At 40.6% G+C, this 22,127-nt stretch overlaps 2 protein-coding genes across 3 annotated transcripts in view; both read right to left on the minus strand.

Moving 5' to 3' along the window:
• Positions 1–22,127, minus strand: part of unc13bb (unc-13 homolog Bb (C. elegans)) — a 64,582-nt gene that overhangs the window by 4,953 nt on the left and 37,502 nt on the right. For both annotated transcript variants that reach the window (XM_087174310.1, XM_087174309.1), the window contains exons 11-30: positions 14,761–14,807; positions 14,505–14,583; positions 13,448–13,522; positions 13,137–13,356; positions 12,642–12,869; positions 12,349–12,490; positions 11,898–12,067; positions 9,915–10,030; positions 9,021–9,184; positions 8,309–8,459; positions 8,108–8,176; positions 7,756–7,845; positions 7,360–7,497; positions 6,936–7,066; positions 6,684–6,769; positions 5,199–5,325; positions 4,913–5,009; positions 4,558–4,701; positions 3,873–3,950; positions 3,540–3,617 (exon numbers count right to left, since the gene is read on the minus strand). In XM_087174310.1, the coding sequence (XP_087030436.1) occupies positions 3,540–3,617; positions 3,873–3,950; positions 4,558–4,701; positions 4,913–5,009; positions 5,199–5,325; positions 6,684–6,769; positions 6,936–7,066; positions 7,360–7,497; positions 7,756–7,845; positions 8,108–8,176; positions 8,309–8,459; positions 9,021–9,184; positions 9,915–10,030; positions 11,898–12,067; positions 12,349–12,490; positions 12,642–12,869; positions 13,137–13,356; positions 13,448–13,522; positions 14,505–14,583; positions 14,761–14,807 (2,430 nt within the window). The remainder of the gene's footprint in view (positions 1–3,539; positions 3,618–3,872; positions 3,951–4,557; positions 4,702–4,912; positions 5,010–5,198; positions 5,326–6,683; positions 6,770–6,935; positions 7,067–7,359; positions 7,498–7,755; positions 7,846–8,107; positions 8,177–8,308; positions 8,460–9,020; positions 9,185–9,914; positions 10,031–11,897; positions 12,068–12,348; positions 12,491–12,641; positions 12,870–13,136; positions 13,357–13,447; positions 13,523–14,504; positions 14,584–14,760; positions 14,808–22,127) is intronic.
• LOC147819058 (uncharacterized) lies at positions 15,319–18,180 on the minus strand. The gene is made up of 3 exons (XM_087174307.1): positions 16,002–18,180; positions 15,697–15,756; positions 15,319–15,329 (listed from the first exon to the last, which is right to left on the minus strand). The coding sequence occupies exons 1-3, from the start codon at positions 18,178–18,180 to the stop codon at positions 15,319–15,321; spliced, it is 2,250 nt and encodes a 749-aa protein (XP_087030433.1).

The raw sequence follows: 22,127 nt of genomic DNA on the forward strand, positions 1-22,127 counted from the left end.
GGGGGGGGGGGGGGGGGGGGGGGGGGGGGTTAGCTAAGCCATATGGATGAAGCCCATGGTGTGGCTCATTAAGTCAATGATCCAATGGCCTTTTGATTCATGGGCTGTCAGGGTTACGTAGCACCATTAGTGAGGGGAGACTGAGAAGTTCCTGCTATGCAGCACAAAGGGAAGGCTTCAGGGGAGAAAATGGCAGCTAGAAATGGATTGTGTTCTGTTTATAATGTGCTGTACGTGTTTTGTTTTTGCCTTCGAGTATTTTTGTGTGCATCGGTGTACTAATGAGTGAGTCTGTACACCGACACTCACCTTCATCTCTTCAAATGCATTTTCAGTCTACGGCAGCACAGAAAGGTGGAGGGTAACACAGGACAAGCTCAGTTAACTGTCATTTCCTATTTGGAATTTGATTTTCATTCGTAACTGCAGGTGTCATCAAGTGCCATTATACAAAGTGCGGCGGCAGCAGATATACCCTGGTGTCCATGTATACATGTAACCTACCTTTTCCACTGGTGTATCCATCTTTGTGCGCGGGGAAAATTTCGAGATTTTTTAATAGAGAGAAATAAAAATGACAAACTATCAAAATGAAATTTAAAACGAGAAAAGGTCCAACAGAAAATTCAGAAATAACTGTTGTTAAAGGGGAAATGAGTGATCAGTTCAGAGGAAAGATTGGGGAAAATGTCACTGAAAGAAAGTAATAACTCGAGGTGGAAAACAACCACGGATGACGATAAAAACGAGACACAGTAAACTCCACCATGATAACCACGGGGGCGTCTTGTTTCAGTGGGACATCATCAGTGAGGCTCACTGTGATGTAGGAAGAACAAGGAAACGGTGAAGAAGAATGACTCAACGCACGATGTTATAGGTTAAAACCACTTCAAACCGCAACAAACCTCAACCTCAATTTTCTCCCCTTCCTCCCCTACTTCTTCCTTCTCCTCCATCTCCTCCTCCTCCTCCTCCTCCTCCTCACTCTCCTCAAACTAGGAGTCGCAGTGAAAAGACAACACAAAATGTTAAAGTTTATTTCTCATAGCCGCCAACACCACAACCATATTCAGTGGTGAGATGGACGTGTATATGTTTGTATATGCATGCATGTATCACAAAACATGCATGCATATACAGTGAACTTGCCTGCCACGCTAGCATGTTATTGTTGCGCTAGAAAAGAGAAGAAGAACATGACTGTGACTCCAAGGCTTAGTTTGCATATAGATATTCACCTAGTTGTTTACTACAGACATGAGGATTCAGTTGTAAATCAAAAAAGGGTGATAAAAAAAAAAAATTTATTGTATTTTTCGTTGATTTGGTGTGATTGAGCTATCTTTAAATCATATACTTAAATTCAAATTAAAAATTGTTAAACAAAATAATTAATTTATTATATTGATTTCAATGCACACATTAATTGTACCTGAACAGACTGATACCCCGCAAAGCAGAGATCCATTTAAGCTATAGACTGTAAATAATCTAAATAAAGTTCTCTTATCTTCCTACATAAATTATTTTAAATTGTTAGTAGATAATGCTGGATATTCTATAGCATTGCAAATGCAATTTCTCCATTTTTAAGGCTTTATATAGGTTCCATGTCAACAATTTTTGGGGGGTAAAATATTCCTATTGTGCTTCATTTGTGCTTTTACATGATTTTACTGCAACTGGAAGATTATGCTCCTTTATCATTTCCAAAAATTCTACAAACTTCAGTTCATAATCATGTAGATAAACTCCAAATTGTTTGGTCAACAAGCAAATACATTTTCTTTTATTTTGGTTAAGAAATAAAATAATTTAAATAATTTATGGAGGTACTTCCTAAAGTTCTTTCAGTCCCAGAGAAACCGTGGCAAAAAAAAAAAAAAAAAACTCGGCAGACAATAATGTAATCTGATCCTTGATCAATAAACCACTGTTTGTCTTTCTTATGCCTTCCTATTGCACTGACAAGCAACTCACTTATAGACACAAACTCAACTGATCTCTCAAAAAGGAGCTCACATGCTGCAGCCTTTCACCTTTCAACACATCAACCCAAACCCCATCGTTAACTAATCATCTGATGCATCAGTGAAAGACTTGCAAAACAACGACTTCCACAAAACATGATCTTCAAAGATAAAAGTTCAAATCAAACGAGGTCTATCGACAGAGAAAGAAAATAAAGTTCAACTCAATTACTGTAGTACAATCAGCCGCCAAAGGAAAACTCCACCACTTACACTGCTGTTCAAAGTATTTCTGGAGCTACTTTATGTTTTAACTGAGTGTTGGTGTGGTCACCAACCGGACGGCCCACAATAAAATGGGGCCGAGGATACAAGCAACAAAGCCCCTCTTCTTACCATTGTTCAAGTATTTTTTCTTTTCATGAACACAGGACTGGAAGACACTCCAACAGCTAAGCCAATGTGTTTTCTAAAGAGGGATTGGCTACGTAAGAATCAGGATCTACTGGTTTAAAGTATTAAAGTAATATTCCACTATATGAATTATCGACTAACTAATAGCAAAACATTCACTATGCCATATGAGTTAGTTATAGTCTAGCAACTACTGGAATCTACTCTATCCTACCATCCACAGTACCCACCAGAGCCTTTGCTTCCTTATCCTCAGTTACGACCTGCTGTCCAAGCCAGGAGAAGAAGAAAAGAATCAATACAGCGATGCACTGCTTCATTAAGCTATTTAAAGATGTACTTTCATATGGACAAATATCTGCCCATTTCAGCCCTGCTCAGACTATGATGGGAACCTACCTCCTCCTCTCCTGCCTCCTCCTCTTCTTCTTCTTCTTGCACCACTTCATCTTGCTTTAATTGTAAAGTGAACACACTGGTTGAAACTCTAGCTACAGTGTCCAACAGCTACAGTCCTACAAACAATCAACCACCACTAAAAATATACTATACTACAGCTACAATTAATATGATAAAAGCACTGTATGCAAAAGCGTGGTAGGGTTTCAAAGCAGAGAGAGGTCACAGCTGACAGAGAGGCTATTGATTCTCGTAACTGTAGCTACACTTAGGACACGAGGACGTGATTAAATTAAGTCTCTGTCTCAATAGTCTATTAGGCAGCACAGGGTCTAACCTCTGTCAGTATCGATCTGCTTTCATTGACAGCATCACATCAGACAGCAGGACGGCACAGGAGGACTTATAACCTGGCTGTAACATAACATTCACAGCACAAAACAACCTCCACTGTGGCCTTGGTAGGGGTCAAAACTATGTCCTAATCCAGCATGACAAGTCATCTACTTCACATGCTCATTAAACTACCACTACTGTACATACCTCTGCTTCCTCCCTTGCAACCTGATACACAAGAGCCACACAAATACAGCTGACGTAGAACCACGCACCGCTGAAATTCTACTTTTCATGGTTGACTAAGAAATGTTTAGTTGATTAGTGATTTTATGTTGTTTTTCTTTTCCATATTAAGGAATCTTGTGCACTAAAATGGGTTGTCTTCACATCTGCACCTGTCTTCTCCAGACTTACCTGTTTGGCACCCATCGACTCAAACATCTTCTCCAGCTGGATTCTTAACTGCTGCACATTATTCATCAGGACACAAGGCTGCAGGAGGAAACAGGAAAAGAGAGATACAGTCCACAGCGAGTTGACAATCATGTAGGAGGGAATATTTCAACTTTGAAACATAATTCAAATTTAAGATGGAGTCCTAAGAGACAGAACAACATTAGACCCACAGGTGAGTCTAAAAGCATCTCCAAAATGTGATTGAATTTATACTGTGTTATGTAGCATCTTCAGCAGGTAAGTAAACCACTGCACTGACATTTAAATGCCCTATTGTAGTACAGAACTTACAATCTTCTCCTTGTCAATATAAGAAGGAAAGCTCTTGGTCAGAATGGCACTGTACTGCAGAAGGACTTTGGCAATTGTCTGTAAAAAACAAAAGGAAAAAAGACAGTAAAAGTGAGTGTGGAACAAAAAAAGGACATAGTTTCATTTAAAATGGTTTCAAATCCAATTACTTACTTAATAATAACTAATAAAACTGTTTAGTGTTTACAGAGAGGGATATAATGCACTTTTTGGGAGCATGACCAAAGGATCATTTCACCTGAGTGTTAGAAAGATTCCCAAATGTCTCTTAAAGTATTATCTGGCATGCAGGAAAACAAAACCCAAAACTGTGCTGTGCCTCTTTCCCCCAGGAGGGGAGTATTATATCCAATCCAACATTTCTATTTAATGAGTAATATCAAATTCCCTTCACAAAAAAGGAAATGTCCCTCCCGACAACACTGTTGCAACATGTTACCATGTTTCTAAGATAGGAAAATGGTCATAGTGAGATGCTGCTTTTGGAAGTGAAAGGTGAAAATGTCTAAGAACCAATTTATTATTAATAATGAAATGTATCTCCAGCAACTATGAAAGAAGTTCTACACAATAGCTCTGTGCTGTTTCCTTAGCCCAAATCCTTTTGCAACGTGATGTACTTGAGAGCAGGTTTTGGCTGCACCATCCAATGAGGTGTGGTTACCTTAGAGAAGCGGCGGCTGTACTGAGCCATGACGCTGGGGTCTGGACATTCCAGTTTCTTGATGATCTCAAAACTCTGGTTGAGCTGGGTGAAGATGTCCACCACGGAGCAGGAGAACAGAGCATGCTCAGACGTCTGCTGAAACTGAGACACAAATAAAGACATACAAACAATACTTGGTTATTCATCAATATTCATAATGCGTACAGTTAAAAATGTGTGTCTGGAAAGATGGACCTCAGTAATCTCATTTTAATCCCAATTTCACTTTTAACTTTATTCTTATGTCTATGAGAGCATAACCTTCTTTGCAGAGGTAACAATCAAAAAGCACATTCAGTTTTAATTTTCTTACTCCATCTTTTTTGTCTCTCTCCAGGGCTCCATGCATGAACTCAATAGAGACGTCTTCATTTTCATCCAACCACTGCAGCACAAATTGTAGGAACCATCTATGAGGTAAAAATAAAGATTAGCAGTTACAATTTAAACAAACAAAAAAAGTATATTTCTGCGTTTAACCTGCTATATATCCATAATCAATGCCGGAGTGAGGGATCAATCAAGTATATAATCAAAACTTAGTTATTCGAAGGTGAATGTAATGTTTCTCTGTGTCTGTGTTTCTCTGTGTCACTTACGATGGGTAGTCTGGAACAACACCCTTAACGTTCGGCAGCTCCTTGACATATTCATTGTAGAGCCACTTGACCTTAAAGTGCAGGTTCATGTAGTCGGTGCTCTTACACAGTCTGTGTTTCTCGTGATCTGCAGATATGAAGACATGAAGATCCTGTGAGGTTTACTGATGAGTTTCCAGAGAGTGGAGGAGAATCTGAAACCCCTTACTAAAGCGATCAGTCATATTTGGCTATTTCCTCCCCCCTTTCCTGTCTTTACACAAAGCTTACTTGCCACTTTGACGAATTTCTCAGTCTTTGCTAAACTGATCCTAATTCAAACTGTGAAGTTATAATTCTAAAAAACAGATTTTTTTTTTATGTGCAAAACTCATGAAGACAGAAGACGCTCTCACACGTTTAAGATGAACCTAAACTTCAGGGAAGTGTGTCATTCTAAAAGTAAGTGCTTCACGGAGTACAAGTGTCAACAAAAACTTTTAATTTTATATACATGAGTAATGAATTCAGCGAGATCATGCATTTGAAGTCAAACCTGCTATGACTGATAACTAATAAAATAAAATAAAAATAAAATACACACTGTGATTCTACACCCATGTTTCACTTTGAACTGATTACCCTGAGGTCACTCAATACTGAACAGCACATGAATGTAATGCTCCGGAACAGACCTATTTCATGTCACTAGATAATTAACTGTAGAGGAGCTCATATGAACCTCAGATGCACTCACAGAAAGCAATTGGATCATATAATAATGATTAGCTCATATTCAACCAGGCACTCCAGTATGTATTTAGTGACCCCCTAAAAAATGACTACAACTCTTCAATTTCAAATACAACATCTGTCAGGATTCATTCCATCTCTGAAAACATTTCCCATCACTTTTTAAATGAATGTAGATTGAAAATGAAGGGGCCACCACAGTGTAGGGGATTCATCATGAGGACAGGGGCTGGAATAAAAGCTGACTGCCTCAGGGGACTGGTGGTTTCTGTACAGCACAGTGCAGCAAAGAAAAAAGTGAAGAGGGGCTCCTGGGAGACATCAGCAGCTTTCAAATCCTGCACAACTATCATTTCTATCTTTAACTTCTTCTGTGCCATTGTATTGTTTCTACTGCAGAGTTTCTCTTCCCTGCTGGACATTTACAGTTTCACCACTGACTTCTTTTAAACATTACACGTCTAAAATACAACGCAGCAGACTGTAAATGTCTGTAAATAGTCTAGAGGATACTACAGAAACATACCGTGTGGGACATAATGTGGAAGAAGCTACAGAATGATGGCATTTCTGGCATATAATGAACGAAGAACCGAACAAAAAAATGACGGATGAGTTCCATTCTAAAGAGAAATTAGCTTCCTTTGAAGAGATCAAATCAATTCTGCAGAAATGATGATAACTTACTGTCTCTTAATGATATAGCAAAGCAAGAGACCTTGAGTGGGATAATAGACTGGGGCCGGGACTTACCTTCCATAGCGTATTTCATGTCCTGAGCAAAGAGTGTCCACATGACCTCTGCCGACACCTTCCCTACGCTCAGTTCCTGAGGGAACCTGGGAGAACGGTGACATTTCATCATATCATGAAATCAATCTTAATGAATTCTGACAAAATATGCCCGAATATCATGATTGAAGCATCCATATTAAGTATCAAATAAAACTCCTCCTGCTATTTTTAATAGAGTCAAGATTTAGTGAATGCATGGCAACTACTAACTGGTTGAGCACGGGTGTGTAGGAGTTTCTGTCCTCTTCAATGATAGAGACGATGAGCATGATGAGTTTGGGCCAGAAGTCCAAGTTCTTGATGCTCGGGCCCTGCTCCTCCAGAGGGAGCTCCTCCTTGTTCTGGATTAGAAAACAAACACACAGTCTGTCACTAAACAGAGACTTGCTACAAGCTAAATACAATCAGTGTAATGGATTTTTATGTCTGCTTTAGTGATCACTGTAATTCCTGCCAGTCAGGCCCGAGGCAGGTGTTTGTGCAGCAGTTCATACACATGTCATTATCACGCCGAGTTGCCTCGAAGGAGAGATAGTATACTGTTTATCTAGTCTTGTAGCACTTTTATGTGTCTGTTGCTAGAGGACCACACTGATGCACATCATGCAGCTGGATTCTTAAGTGTGTGACTCACTGTGTCCACAGGCTGGTACTGTCTGTTGTACAGCTCGTGGCAGTTGTTGAAGATGTAGTCATACGTCGAGTTGAGACAGGCCTTGACACAGTCCCTCACGACCTGGCTGGCTCTGGGCGGAGACTGTAACTCCTGGACCTGAACACCAGATGGAGATAGCAACACTGGCAGCGAATGACTGGAAACAATCACTGACACTTTATCAACTTGCACAGTGCAGGAATAATGTGTAATTATCAGGTGGTGACTTCAGAGCCGAGCTGTGGCAGAATGACCCATTTAAAAGTGAAAGGATAAACCCCTTAGTGAGATTACATAGAAAACCACTACAGTTAAATTAAAGGCACAGCACATTAAAAAACACTGTTAATGTGTTACATTAACACTGCTAGCTACCTTCATCCTGAAAAAGGTGATGCTGGTTAGAAGATCCACAGTGGATTTTAAATCCTGCAGGCGATCCTTGCTGCTGGCAGGGAAGTGGTTCTATAGAGAAAAAGTATTTCATTTAATTAACAAGTAATGCTAATCATTACTGACATGTAGTACATATCAATGAGGACACCATGGAGACCCTATGCTTCACACTGCTGATAAGACATGAATAACATTCAATTTTGCATATCAGGTAATAATAAATAAAACATCATTATCAACATTGCTGAAGCAATATTTTAATGACAAGGCAGCAATGTGCGAGAACTGCATTAATGTCAGTGATATTTATTTAGCACAATTAAAATCTTACCCTGTATGTCGAGAGGTCAATACGAAGGGAGTTGTGTAACTGGTCTAAGAGCTTGACAAAACGTTCTTTCTGTATGGGGTGGAAAAGAAAAAAAATGAATGATGAGAGAAAAGGAAAAAGACAGATACAGATAAAAAAAATGCAAGGAGAAAGACTAAGGCAGTGTGTGTGTTTGTGTGTGTGTGCTACAGTAATACAAACCCCGAAATTGGAGGCAGCAAAGCGGTCAGAGGCGGACACATTGGTGGAGGCGGTTGTGTGGGCGTAGAATGCATTGATATTGGCCAGCAGGGTGCTCATCACTGCAGGAACCCCGGGACACATGTACTTAGACGACAGACATGCAAAGTGCCTGGAAAGATATGCACAAAGAGAGCTCGGTGAAGACCTGGGCAGCGGGTCTCGGGTTTCTCCCGTTTATACCTGCTCACACTGCCAGAGATATTTCACTGCCATGAAGAAAAGGTACTCTCAAGGCATCGTGGGCATACAGTGCGAATAGCTGTGCCTTTATTTGGTCAACCTGTGTCCTCTCAAGGGTCTTGTTTTCACCTAATGATCCCTTTTAGGAACGGTCATTTCATCTGCCCATCAGCTAGCTGGCACGTTTAGGCTGAAGGATGGCCCATTGGAGTGTGCTTTCTGTGAATGATGGGCCCAGCTAACAGGCATCTGTATGGAGCATGACATTTCATGGAGACAAATCCATCCTCAGCCCATTTATAATTGACTTTCCTTCATTCGGAGGCCAACAGGGAATGACAATGGCACTGAGAGGCACTTTGGTTTGAGAAGAAAAGACAAGAAGGGAGGGCAAAGAACAGGGGAGATGAAGAGGTGACAAACACATGGACAGGTAGAGAGAGAGGTAAAGGAGACGGTGTTTATGTTCACTGTGATATCTCAGACTCACGTCATGGCCTGGTAGATTGACTCAATCCCGTAACGCATGGCGAACTCGTCCACTATTTCCTGCGCCACATCGTCGTAGTAGACTTTCCACGCGTCATCTCCACGAGCCTCTGGGATTTTCACCACACCTTGGCCAAGCATATCAGTGGAATGGTGAAACAGGTTCTGTAGTGGACAGAAACATTGTGTTAATGTCATTTGAATAGGCTGTAACGGGAAAGATGATAAGTGACAGTGCTTTAACAGGATGTGTGCGGTGAAGACAATGAGGGGTTAAAACCTTTAAGCCTTTCTGATTGTAGGACTGACTGTTTTACTGTGAGGCCAATTCAAAATTTGATTTAGATAGGTTTTGAAGTTTATAATTGTTTCTAAATAGAGTGCTATGCGCAGGTTTTTTGTTAAAAGCCCAGTAAAAAATACTCCTGTTACACAGTAAAACTCACACGGACTTGAAGTCCAATCGTAACTATGGCTCTACTTAACTCCTTTACTCGCCGAGAGCTGTCTCCAGCGGTGGAAAGCAACCCTCTTTTTCTATCACTTCCTTTCTTGCACTGAAGTTAGCATGCTAACCAGCTAGCTCCGGCCAGGCAGGACTGCCAGGTCACTTTCTGATAGCGAGTCACTAGTAGCGTCAATCAAAAGTAAACACCTTAAAGTACTTAGAAGAGTGGTATCTTTAGAAATGTTTTTAGTGAGATGATACTAATGCACAATCTCTGCTTAATAATTTTAGAGAATAATAACAGGTAATTGACAATTTAGATATGCTGTTTAGCTGGTACTTTATGACAAATAAAGTTAATAACAAATGTTTAGTATGCTGAACCTATGTAATATCCTGTGTGTTTAGGTTATTAATGCAAGCAGTGGTTTCTGTAGAATCCAATACCTCATGCAAACATGTGTACTGCACATGATATGGAGCCACTTTCTCCTCTCCCTTGATCTCCACGTTGATTTGGAGGCGAATGGCACCCGACACGGCTGACTTGTCTGTCCTCTTCTCTGTAATTACACAGCCACACAAACACTCACGTATCTGCACGTTCTTGATTCATAACTCCAATCCAGTCCTGTGACACGGAGACACATGAAACCAGGTCTGTTCACACAACACTAATTACAGACTATTAACGTGGCAGCTCTATTGTAGGGGGTTCTGTTTCTACAGTTTGATGGTAGTGCAGAGCAGGCAACGCTAATAGAAGTCCTCCAGCTGATAGTGAGGGAGACAATGGCAGTGGGCTGTATGGATCTGCGCCTGATCACCCAAGACACTTGAGCTGGAGCTTCTCTGGAGGTGGAGTGCTTGGCGGCTCACCCCTGCTATTTGCCCTGACAGGCACATCATTAGGGGTAATTTGTACATGTCCGTGGAGCGGTCGATTTCCGACTGGAGTGCTGCTACTTGATAATCACACATCAGGAGGAGAAATGGGGGAGAGTAAGGAGGGCATGGGAGGGCTGCTTTGGAGGAGAAAAGAATAGAGATAGAAAAGAGAAAATGCATGGGGTGTATTACATGACTGATAATTAATTTTGCTTTGAATTCTAATTCCTAATGACTCCTAACCAAAGGAATATTTTGTTAATGTGATTATCAGAGATCAAGGATATTAGATTGAGGTCTTCATATCTCTCAGTTAAAAAAAAAAAAAAAAAAACCTAACACACACAGCAGATTTATAGAAGCATTTATATTCAGCACCATACTGTTCCAGTGGAAGATTTATTACTGCCACAGTGAGGTCAATTTCGGCACTGTAATCAAGCAGAAACAAGAGATGCTTTGCGCTTAGCAACCGAATGCCTGGCGCTTACATACACCATGGGTGTGTTTTTAAAGGCTAGAGATCAAAGCAGTATGACATGGTGCCTGGGGTGGGTAAATTTATCAATTATCTTCTGGGGAGCGTTTATGAGCAAACTGTCTGGATGAAAACTGTTTGACAACACAGGAGATTGTAGAAACAAGAAACAGGGACAGATACAGAGCCAGTAAGTAGGAAATACAATTTAAAGGAAGAATGTAGTTTGTCAGTGTAATAAAAATGCTGAGATCAGGAAGACAGGCATCCAAGCTACCTTTATTCATGCTGTACAGCCAGCACTTACAGCAACAGTATTTAGGCCTCATCCTAATGAAAATATCTTCATACACCAGGGAATGGTACTGGGGATTATCATGAAACAAGTTTAGTTTTTTTCCTGAAATGAGCACAACTGTCCGCGGGCACAATGGGACTTTCACAGAATAAGCTTGCCAGGGAAAGCTAGTATTGTCATGCATGCCAGTCTGGGCCTTGGGGCCGCTCCGTGTCTATATAAAAAAAAAAAAAAAAAAATGCTGCTGCAGGCAAAGCAGACGTGGGTAATGAGGTTCAAACAAACCACTGACAAGACTTACAGAAAACAGAACTCTTAGCAGCAAACAGAGACATACAGATGTGGTGAGACTGTACGCCTCATCAGAAGGAGATCAATCCTTCATTAAGAAAAGTAATGTAACCAGCTAATGAAATACGGTTGTTGTACATGATTCCTTTGCAGGGCAGGGAGAAAGAAGCCTGAGGCGGAACTAAGTAAAACAGACAGGGCAAATGAGGATAGGACAGAATATCTTTATAGTGTAATCTCTTCTTGAGGGTGCCAGGTGTTTTACAGCATTTCTCACCAGTACACCTCCGAGAGAAAATGCAGCTATAACAATCACTGCCAGCAGGTGCTACAAGAGTTAAAATTGTAGCACTGTCTACAGACGGTTAGAAGTTCATCATTTCAAAATATACCAATAAAACAGACCAGGTTTCATTTCTCTCATCACGCACAGTATACTTCACAGAATAAACAAGAGGCGAGACATCGTACTGACCCAGGTTGTACCAGACGTCCATTTCTCCACTTAGTGTTCGAACTTCAATAATACTCTGACCGAGGAAATCATCAGATTCCCTCTTGAGGCGCTGCTTCACCCTCGACTTGATGTCATCATCCTCGTCCCACACACGCACTTTGATTCGGTCGGAGGAATTGTGGCACTCGCTAATGAAAAGCAGGAAATGAAAAAAAAAAAAAAAAAAAAAAAAAAAAAAAAAAAAAAAAAAAAAAAAAAAAAAAAAAAAAAGGAAAAAAAGGAAAAGAAGTAAAAGAAAAATATAACACAGAGTACAGTTTCATAGAAAATAATAGAGTTTGTGCACTGTGAATGAAGAAGAAGAATGAAGACATGGCACATAGACACTCATACATTAGAAAGAACCTTGCACAAGAAAGTTGTTACATTTACACACACATTTTACAACCATGAAATATTGGTGACTCACAAGTGGAACTTCTCCTCCCACACCGGATTGAGGTTGCCATAAATGGTCTTGGTTCTCTTCTTGGTCTTGCCCACCTGAACAGTGACATATGGATCACTGGATCCTGTCTTGTCTTTCGCCTGAAGTCCTTGGGCACAAACGACTACCCCGATGGTGGAAAAACAAAGACATGAGGAGCAAATATTAGCAATACCAAAATAAAATCACAAGTTGTCCTGCTATGATTGATGCTCAGCTGCTTAAGTTTTGGTTGAACTGATCCAATCCTTGCCACTCTTTGATCTGTGGGTTACCTGTGATGGTGATCTTGGCTGACCACTTTGAGGTGCCGTCCAGCACGCTCTGTTTGATGGTCTTCATCTGCTGAGCGTGGATGGCTTTGCTGATGACAAACACTTCCCTGATAAGTTCAAAGATTTCTGGTTTGTTCCTTTCCCTGATCTTCATCCTGTCCTTCATGGCCATGATGATATTCTGAGTCCTGTCTTCAGCTCCATGCTTGGAGCTCTTCTCCGCAGCACCTAAGCATTTAACAAAAAATGTATACAGATTCAAAATCAGTTGAAAAGTCATCAGTGGTAGCAGTGGACACGACAAGTTAAAGCTTGTCAGTGTGAGGAAGTATGGTAAAAACGGTTGTTTTGACAATAATGTGGTGGAACTGCTCCAAATCATCTACATTCAACAAACTATTCATGATCTTCTGTGCCTTCCCAGTCAACACAGCATTAGTAATAGTCAATTTTATTATGAGCACATCCCTTAAACGTTGTCTGATCATTACTCACGCTGTAGACAGTCAGCATTCAGCAGCTCTTGGCACTTCTCGTGGCACTTGACGCCACACTCGGAGCAACGCATGCCTTGGCGGGCAATCCCCCACAGCAGCCCCTCACACTCATAGCAGTATGTGGGCGTGGTGGCGGTCCACACTTCAAAGTTATGCGGTGTAGTGCACGATATGGGATAGATGAGAGCCTGCAGGGTCTTCTTGTACACATGGTTTTTCTGCAGGAGCGAGAGCATGTTTTTGTTTTTAATGCAGAGACATGTGGACACCATACTGATGACCAAACTGACAGCATCAGTATATACTGACCAGCTCCTCATCCTTGATTGAGGACCGTGCAGCCATAGCAGATGCGATCCCCGCCTTCCTGGCTTGGACGAGGGACTGAACAACAGGTGACAAAAGGGAAATTTAGTTACCTTAGCATTTAACATATACATAAGCAGCCCACAACAAAGCACACCCCCCAAATATTACTATGACTATGAAGGTTAAAAAAGGTGGCCAAGGTGGTTATAAGGGTGGTGAGTAGGGTTAATATATAGTATATACACATATGCACATACACACACACACACACACACACACACGTGTATATGTGTGTATATATATACATATATGTAAAATTGGTGAATTATTTCCAGATGATCAGAAAGCCCATGTGAGTATTATTAGTTTCACGCAACTAGTGAAGAGGAGATTACTAAAAAGGACAAAGTCAAACCAATGCAAACACTATAAAGCAATAACCATACGCTAAAGATTTTTGTGGAGGGTTAGTAGTGTATTCTTCTACCCCATGTGCTTCTGTGATTGCCACGGCACAGCAGGCATTGAAAAATACAAACCAAAAGGTGGGGGGAAGGATTTCGTGATTATCTATCTCAATGATAATATCAAGTAGGGAGAAAAACTACCCATGACCAAGAGGATGCATGCAAATGTGTTAATTTGTATTAAACAAGAGGTCTGCGATCAAAGAGATCAACATGCTACAGACGTACACGTCTGTTTTTATCTGTCCTACTTGATATTTTGTACTGTAGGAGTAAAGGGAGTGGCAACTGGGTTCTATTAACTTACCATAGCCTGACCAAGGAGAGTGAATGCATTCAAGAGAGTTGTGGGGGAATAGTTTCAGGTTTAAGAGAGGAGGGAGAGAGAAATTAGCAGTATGATTTCATATCTGTCTCCATTTGTTGATAACAATCTCATCCCAAATTCAACGGTCAAAGAATAACAGCAACTTATGTGGTGGTCTCACAAATAGAAAGACACATGCGCTCACAAAGAAAAGAAAATAACAAACAGTTTGACATATGACATACAGTATATATAGTGAAGGAATGTTGAGGTGAGTACTGACCACATCGCTGACCAAGGGAATGGGCTTCTTTTTACGCAGGTCTGGCATGCTGTCAATTCCATACAGACCAGATCCGCCACTATGTATTGACAAAAATAGTGTAAAAGGATAACATAAAGGCTACATATACAATAACTATTAGTATACTATGTTAGTGTCAAAATACTTATTCCTGGGTTTCCAGTTATTTATTAAAGATTCACAAAGTAACACTCAAAATAGTGTTAAAGAAAACCAAATGTATATGTTAACTTACCCTGGTTTGACCCAGGCCTGTCTAACATTGGGTTCTTCATCTCGAACCTACAAGATTTCAGATGTAAGAATTTAAGAGGACAGCTTACAAAGGCAAACACATAGCAGTATATATGAGAGAAAAACAGATAATGGAATGTTACATTTGGTTGAGTTTCACCTCTCTGATGTTACAGAACATGCAAAGTAAGTGGTAAAACCTTTAAAACACAATCTCATATAAATATGCTGAACTCTTGAATTGTATGAGATGTTATGTGAACTGCAATGCAAACCACAGAGTAAGTAAGTTGTACTTCACAGGTCAAGATGCAAAAACCATCAGCTTTTTTGGCTGCAGACTGTTCTCAGAGAAACCCGGGATAACTTAGAAGTAGTTAAAAGCAAGTCTTTGCAAGGGTTTCAGAAAACCACAAAGATTGTGCCCATCAGACTATACATGTCCACAAGGCCTTTTACTTATTCCTCAAAGATAGTCTTTCATCCGTGTCTGATGACAACAGTTGAGAGCAAAGATCCCCCTAGAGATCTTTTTCCCAGTCTAAGTTTCTGATGGCCTTTAAAAAAATTCTGGGGAAAACAAAGGAGATTAACTAACACTAGAAAGAGAACTGGGGAATCATGCTCTAATGCTACAACATGAATCAAACCAATGATAAACTATTTATCATTCAGAATAACTGAAGTGATGAAACAAATCTCTTTTAGAGAATAACAAGATGAAAATTTCCATAAATATTACATATATACCCAAATGATAATAATAACTATTATTATGCTTGTGCTTGCTGTGTGCACAAGTATTCCCACATTTTAAGTAATGATTTTCAATTAAACTCATTGAACTTTTTTGACAAAGACAAGCAAAACAAATAATGTGGTAAAAAAATTAACATAATTATATGACGACAATTAACATCAACAGAAAAAAAAGAACTGGAGCTTAAATGTGGAGCCAATGTTAAATGAGTAACCTGATTATCTTCTCTCCCACACTCTGCAAAGAATAAAAAAAATCACAGAAGTATTAGAAATTGTGTGGAGATGCTGTTGTTGAGCAAACTAATTTGAGCACATTTGTATAACATTGTTTATGAATAATAACTGTATAATTCTACATATCTTAATGCGGTATACATCGATGTAATTAGATTGTTACATAATTTAAATGTTTTCATGATTTAATGATTTTTTTGCTGGGCTTGCAAGTGATTAAAGTCAGAGAAAATATCCTCAAAATACCTATGATGAACTCATCTTGAGATTGAGATCCCTGAGACCCCTGAGAGCCATGGGACCCCTGGGACCCCTGAGCAGATTTGGACAGTCTATGACGGGTTTGCCTCTTTTCCCTCAGAATGCGCTGGAAATTTGCGATACGCTCTCTGTGACTGGCATCGGTAGGCTTTTCTTGATTGACCTCGTCAAGAACGTGGTTTTCACTAATTGGACTTAACCTCACCTCATCTGTGCTAAACACTGGACCCAGTGGACTCTCGCCCTGCGTTGCTGGACAACGGTCTGGCGTTAGGTCAAGGTTCGACAGTTCCCCATCCGTCGAACATTCTCCTTTGCCCTGTGAAATTTCTACAGAGTGATACTCAGTGGGGGTGCAGGGAGAGTGGCTTGCTTCTCGGGGAGATGCTTGAAGATCGCATGATGGGGTCTCAGGAGTCTCACCACAATCCACATAGACTGAGACCTCACTGTCCTCTTTTGGACTACCAAATCTGGCATGATTCTCAGTCAGACTCGTGCCTCCCTCTGTACTGCTCTGCTCCTCCTTTGGTTCACTGGCTTGCCTAACAGGGGGCGGAGATACCTCAGACCCACTGTCATCTATCAGATCTTCGGGGTTTGATCCTTCCAACTTTTTTAAAGCCCCTTTCAAAGCTGACCTGAAAGTGAGTACGGCCTTGCTAAAAGTTGTTACATCAAAACCTACATTAGGGGTCTTGGGTGTACCCTCAGAATCTATCTCAGAAGACTCTTGTGACAAGGATTCTCCTGCTTCATCCCTGGAGATGCTCGGATCTGTCCACTCCCTGTCCAAACTCTCGGCAGACCCCAGATTGAGAGTGTCTCCAGAGGATGGACAATCATCGCATGGTGAATGTGGCTCCAGGTAACCATCATCACAGTCTGTCAACAGCATGGTGGAGCAACTCAGGCTCCTGGAGGGCCCACTATCCATTTCATTTGCACAGACATCCACGGTGTGGTAACCGGAGCTACGTGAGTATGGACAATTAGCAGCACAGTTGCAGTTAAGGTTTTCTTCCTCAGTTTGTAGTCTGGGGGGCCTCCAGTCCATTATACTAGAAGAGCTGGAAGGAGAGTTGTAATGGTGTCCAAACAACAATGAGAGATGTTCAGAGCTGTTGTGTGAAGACTGACCCGGTGTGCTGCTTTGTGTCTCCTCTGTTGCACACCTGTCCCAAACAGCTAGACAAGTGTCTAGCTCTTCTCTACTGTTTGCACATGAGCAGATGTCCTCCTCACTCCAACCTCCTTCTGCACTAACACTGTGCTGAATATCAGCAGAAGGCCACCTGTCGTACTCTGTGTCACCAGAAAGAAAGCCTGCCTCTAGACAGTTGGGACTGTGACAAGATGACAAAGAGCTGGTGCTTTGGTAGTCACGGCCATGATGATGCTCTTGGTTCGCTTCGTCTGTTTGCTGGTCTGACTGACTGAGAGTGACTTTATCAATGTGCCATTGTTTAGGTGATCTGTGAGTTGGTATAGGTCCGACATCTTTTGGGCAATCTTTGCGATCCAACACTGGACTAGTGTCTCTACAATGAAGAGATGTGATGGCGTTCTGTCTACCCAGGCTTCCTCGTCTGACGCGGGGTGTTTGAGAAACGGGACTAGGATGAGGGGCAGCTGAAGCCCCAGAGTATAGCTCGCCTATTTCACTGAGCACTGCATCGACACAGCAAGATACTTCATCCACCGAGCCTCGCACAGACGTTAGATACAGCCTCAGGTCAGAAATTTCCTCCTGGATCTTGTTGATGCCTTTTAGCTCTTTCAGGATATGTTCCACTATGTTGCTTGCACCTTGCTCTGCCTCCTCATCCTCCCTCTCCTCCTTCTCTTCTTCATTTTTGGTCCTTTCAATAAGCCTGGGTAATGTATCCTCAAAAACCCCAATGACATCTGGGCAGTCAGAACTTTTGTTTTCCCCAGACAGGGTGAGGTCAGCTTTGTTGCAGGTAGTGTCCCCTGATGAGAGGTCATGAATAGAGTTATCCTCTGGCCCCTGCAGGCACTTCTGCAGCGTTCTGCGCAGGCTTTGCCCCACTTTGGGGCTCTGTGATCTCTTCTTCTGCAGGTCTCGCCTCTTGGGCGAGAGTGGAAGTAGCTCTGATTTGTAGGGTTCATCCTGTCCACTGAGGTGTCCTCTGGGGAACATCCCTGATAAATGGCACTCTTGATCAGTTGTTCCCACACATGGACAAACCACTGCCTCAGTAACTCCTCCTTACAGTGGTGTAAGCATAAGCCAGGATAAACACCAAATGACCGAGTCCCGGCACCATGACTGACAAGAGAAAACTCGACAGTTAAGTTATTTTGTCAACAAAGAAGTGAAAACTCTAAGCGTTACTCTGTATTTTTTGGCTGTCAACTAAATTAACTATATAAATCTCATTTGTAGCTAATTTGGTTGGTTGTTCTGCTCTGCCTTCATTTTGCTATGTCTCTGTTGTAAAACAGCAACATAATCATTAAACTACCAATAACCAATAAGAAATGCCACCTAATATTTCCTCCTGGCAATCATCTGGACAGCTGCATTCAATGATCAAAAGCAGAGGAAAGGTATCAGACAACAAAGCACCTAAAAATAATTTTCAGTCTTAGCAACCCAAGAAGAGAATTGCATTTGCTCACTTATCAAATTCATATTTCTGATTTGAATTAAACCCATGTAAGTAGAATAAGGACTCAGAAAATAGAATAAATATTTTGTTTGTTATTCTCACTAAACTTTTTCTATGACCAGCAGACTAAACAGTGCAGAGAGAAAAGCAGGAATTCTAACTTCTGACACTCTGGTATGTAGTTTTGTTTTAACAGTCAAAAAAAACCTATACACATGTACCATATGTATTTGCTTTACAAATGGTTAAGACTGCTGATTTCCTTGCTGACAAAAAAGAAGGTTTAATACATTTTAGCACCTACACTTCTACACTTCTACTTGAGGCTACTGTGAGAGACAACACTTCTCTGTACAGTGCAGACGTGTGATCGACAGTATTGCTTTCGCTAACCTCCTCTGAGTCAGAGTGGCAACTTGCAGAATGAACACCATGCAGCTGCTTAGATATCTGTAATTAGGATGCCTTGGAAAGACAGCACGGTAATTAGATGACAGGTCAATTCTCTCCTCTAAAGCCATGTCATTCTTTCAGACCCACACCAGCTGCAGGGCACGATAGCTCTGACCCATTGCCTACAGTGTAAACACGACAGGGATTATTGGATAGCACAACATAAAAACACAGCATCAATCTATCTGATGGCATTTCATAATCCAGTATGTAGTCTGCATATGTACGATAAACATAGTCTTGTTATATAGATATGGCTCTTCTGCTCCCTCCATTTAATCATACTAAGTAGTAGACACAGCTCAGTGATATCAATTCCTGCTGACTGCCCCTAAAGATCAGACATAGACAGGTTAGAATAATGCTGCTTGAAACGCAACCTGCATAAAAGACTTTAACCTAGACACAGTAAGATTTGTCATTAGTAGAGAATAAGAAATTATTTTGAAACTTATTCACATTTTAACCGAGTCGACTACTCAATATTAACTTTAAAAACATCAAATATATCAAGTAAAATGTTTATCTCTCTTGTTTCTTTAACTGCTATTTCTCTGTAACTAAATATGGGGCAATAGACTTGGCAAGGTGTCCTTAAGATGTTTTTTTCAAACTTCCATAAAAGCTTTAATTACAGGCTTAATTAAAAAAGCTAACCCCAACCACACAATACAAGATGATTATGTATAATTTTTCCCCAAAGTCTGAATTGGCGACAATTGTTTTGTCAATTTACTTTTATAACATAATAAGATTACATAACTGCAATTTGCCTGAGTTTGAATTTTGGGAGACGATTCCCTATTCCATTAAGTAAGTTATTCCGGAGAGTGAATAGCTGCTAACTACATTAACCCACCCCTGCACTGGAGGTCTCCAATAAGCATTTGAGCACTGTAGGTGTGTGTCAGCCTGATAAGAGTTTGGTAGGAAGAATAGTGCAATCAAGCCAATGAGGAGCGAATGTTTTCTACTCTGAATTTGAAATTAAAATGTTGAGCTATCAGCTGAATGGAATCAGGCAATCTGAAATTAACTTAGAGCATTATGCTTCCCGTTAAAATATCATTTTTCATGTTCCGTCATTTCTGATGAGTTATTTAATATTTAATTTAAAAAGAAATATGAACAGGAATATCTGGCTTAAATATATTTGTTGTACAACACCCAAATATTGTTAAGAAGCCCATTCCGATACACTTCTGAGGACCACTGCCCCTTTTTACAGACAGCCACTGTATGTGCACTCTTAATAGTCAGTAATTTATTAGTTAACTGTCCAGGCTAAAGAAAGGTTGAGAGGCTAGATGGGGTCAAGCCCATTTTCCAGGCCAGTCATAGTAATAGCCTGCAGCAATATCTTTTCTCGCCTCGCTAAATGGTCTGTGGCCTGGATAAAAAAAAAAAAAAAAAAAAGACATCCTGCTTTTGAAGTTTTTAAGTTGACTTCTCATCAAAGAATTCAGATGAGTACTGAGTACTGAAACAAGCTGAAGTTCAGTAATTTATCTGGAAGTACTAAGATCTTTTTTACATACGTAGACCAAAGGTAAGTTTCATGTAGTATAACATGTATTACCATGCATTATTTAATCAGAGTCTCCACAAATTAAAGACTAAATGCATAGAATTACAGAAATATATATCAAATTGTAAACCTTACCTTACCTTACAGGAAAAAATATAATCAAGAGCAACCTGTAGATATCATCTTTCAAGACCAATTAAATCCACACAGACGATCCATGATGGTAACTTTCCCCAGGTGAATCACTGAATGTCTTGCTGTACCTCAATCTAACCAGCAGATCTTCTTTGACACAGAATTGCTGAATCCTTCATTTCTACCAGCAGAACGGCAAGTGCGACAGTGGCAGACCACAATCACACAGCAGTTCACCCTCAGTTAAGTAGCCATCTGCACTTCCCCTCCCACCCTCTTGCATGCTTTCTCTGCTCTCTCTCCTTCTGTCCTCTGGCAACGTATCCCAGCGCAAGGCTAATCTGAGGCTGTGAGACTGCCAGCTCTCAGTCTCATTCACTCTTTTTTCTCTGTTTCCACAACTGCCTGCTGCTGCTGCTGATGTGATTCGCGATATTTCTCTTTCAATTCATTAAATTGCTTGTTTGTAAAAGTGAACTCACATATGATAAACATATCAGTACCACTGGTTTTCCTGCACTCTGTGATTTGCTTACTTTTACCTTACAAATGGAAAAATGTAAAAAGAAAAGAATTTCTATTCAAAGCTTGCAGCTCCGTCATATCCAGTATGGGTATTGAAACCGACACTGGAAATGGGTCTGCCAGCCAGATCCAATTCCTGCTGTGTATTTGTGTGTGTGCCGCTGCCAAAAAATCTCGAGGAAACTGTAAACACACCACACACCCCATTTTCTCTCTCTTTTATCAACGTAAACAAGCATGTGAAGGTGCTTCACAGTGTCTACCATTCTTATTATTCCTGTTACTGTGACAGTGCTTGACAGATTAACAACCAATTCTAATTCATTGCAGTCTTTTCAGAATTTATCCTTGTGTCCTAAGTGTTTCCCCAAGTCCCTTAATAAATGGCACTTAGACAGCTTTCACCTTGCTTTCCATTTATACTCATGTCTTCAATCAGCCATCATTTACAGTGTATGTTCGTCTCACCCAGTCCATGAAAACCAATCATTATAATGGAAGCCAACTGACAGCTACCACAGCTACTCCTTTACTGCCAGGCCATAAAAAGATTAATGAAGGGGTTGAACCCCAGTTAGCTGAGAGATTCTGATGTTTTCATTATGACGGCCCTCAAAGATTTCCAACTGGACTTGATGCAGGATTAGATTCAACATCTGTTTACATGCTACACACATTCTCCAGAAATGGTTGGAAACTGGTTCAATATGACACTACATGGCATTAGATATTGTGAATAAATGAAAGCAATGCCATATGATTTCCTACTAGGCATTTGATGTACTGACATAAACAACTACGTAAATCTGTCTTTTTCTGAAAAAGTAGGGTCTC

This window comes from Seriola lalandi, unplaced genomic scaffold, assembly GCF_002814215.2.
Source record: "Seriola lalandi dorsalis isolate HSWRI2012SDOR001 ecotype SW California unplaced genomic scaffold, Sedor1 jcf7180002054337, whole genome shotgun sequence".
Classification (NCBI taxonomy): Eukaryota; Metazoa; Chordata; class Actinopteri; order Carangiformes; family Carangidae; genus Seriola; species Seriola lalandi.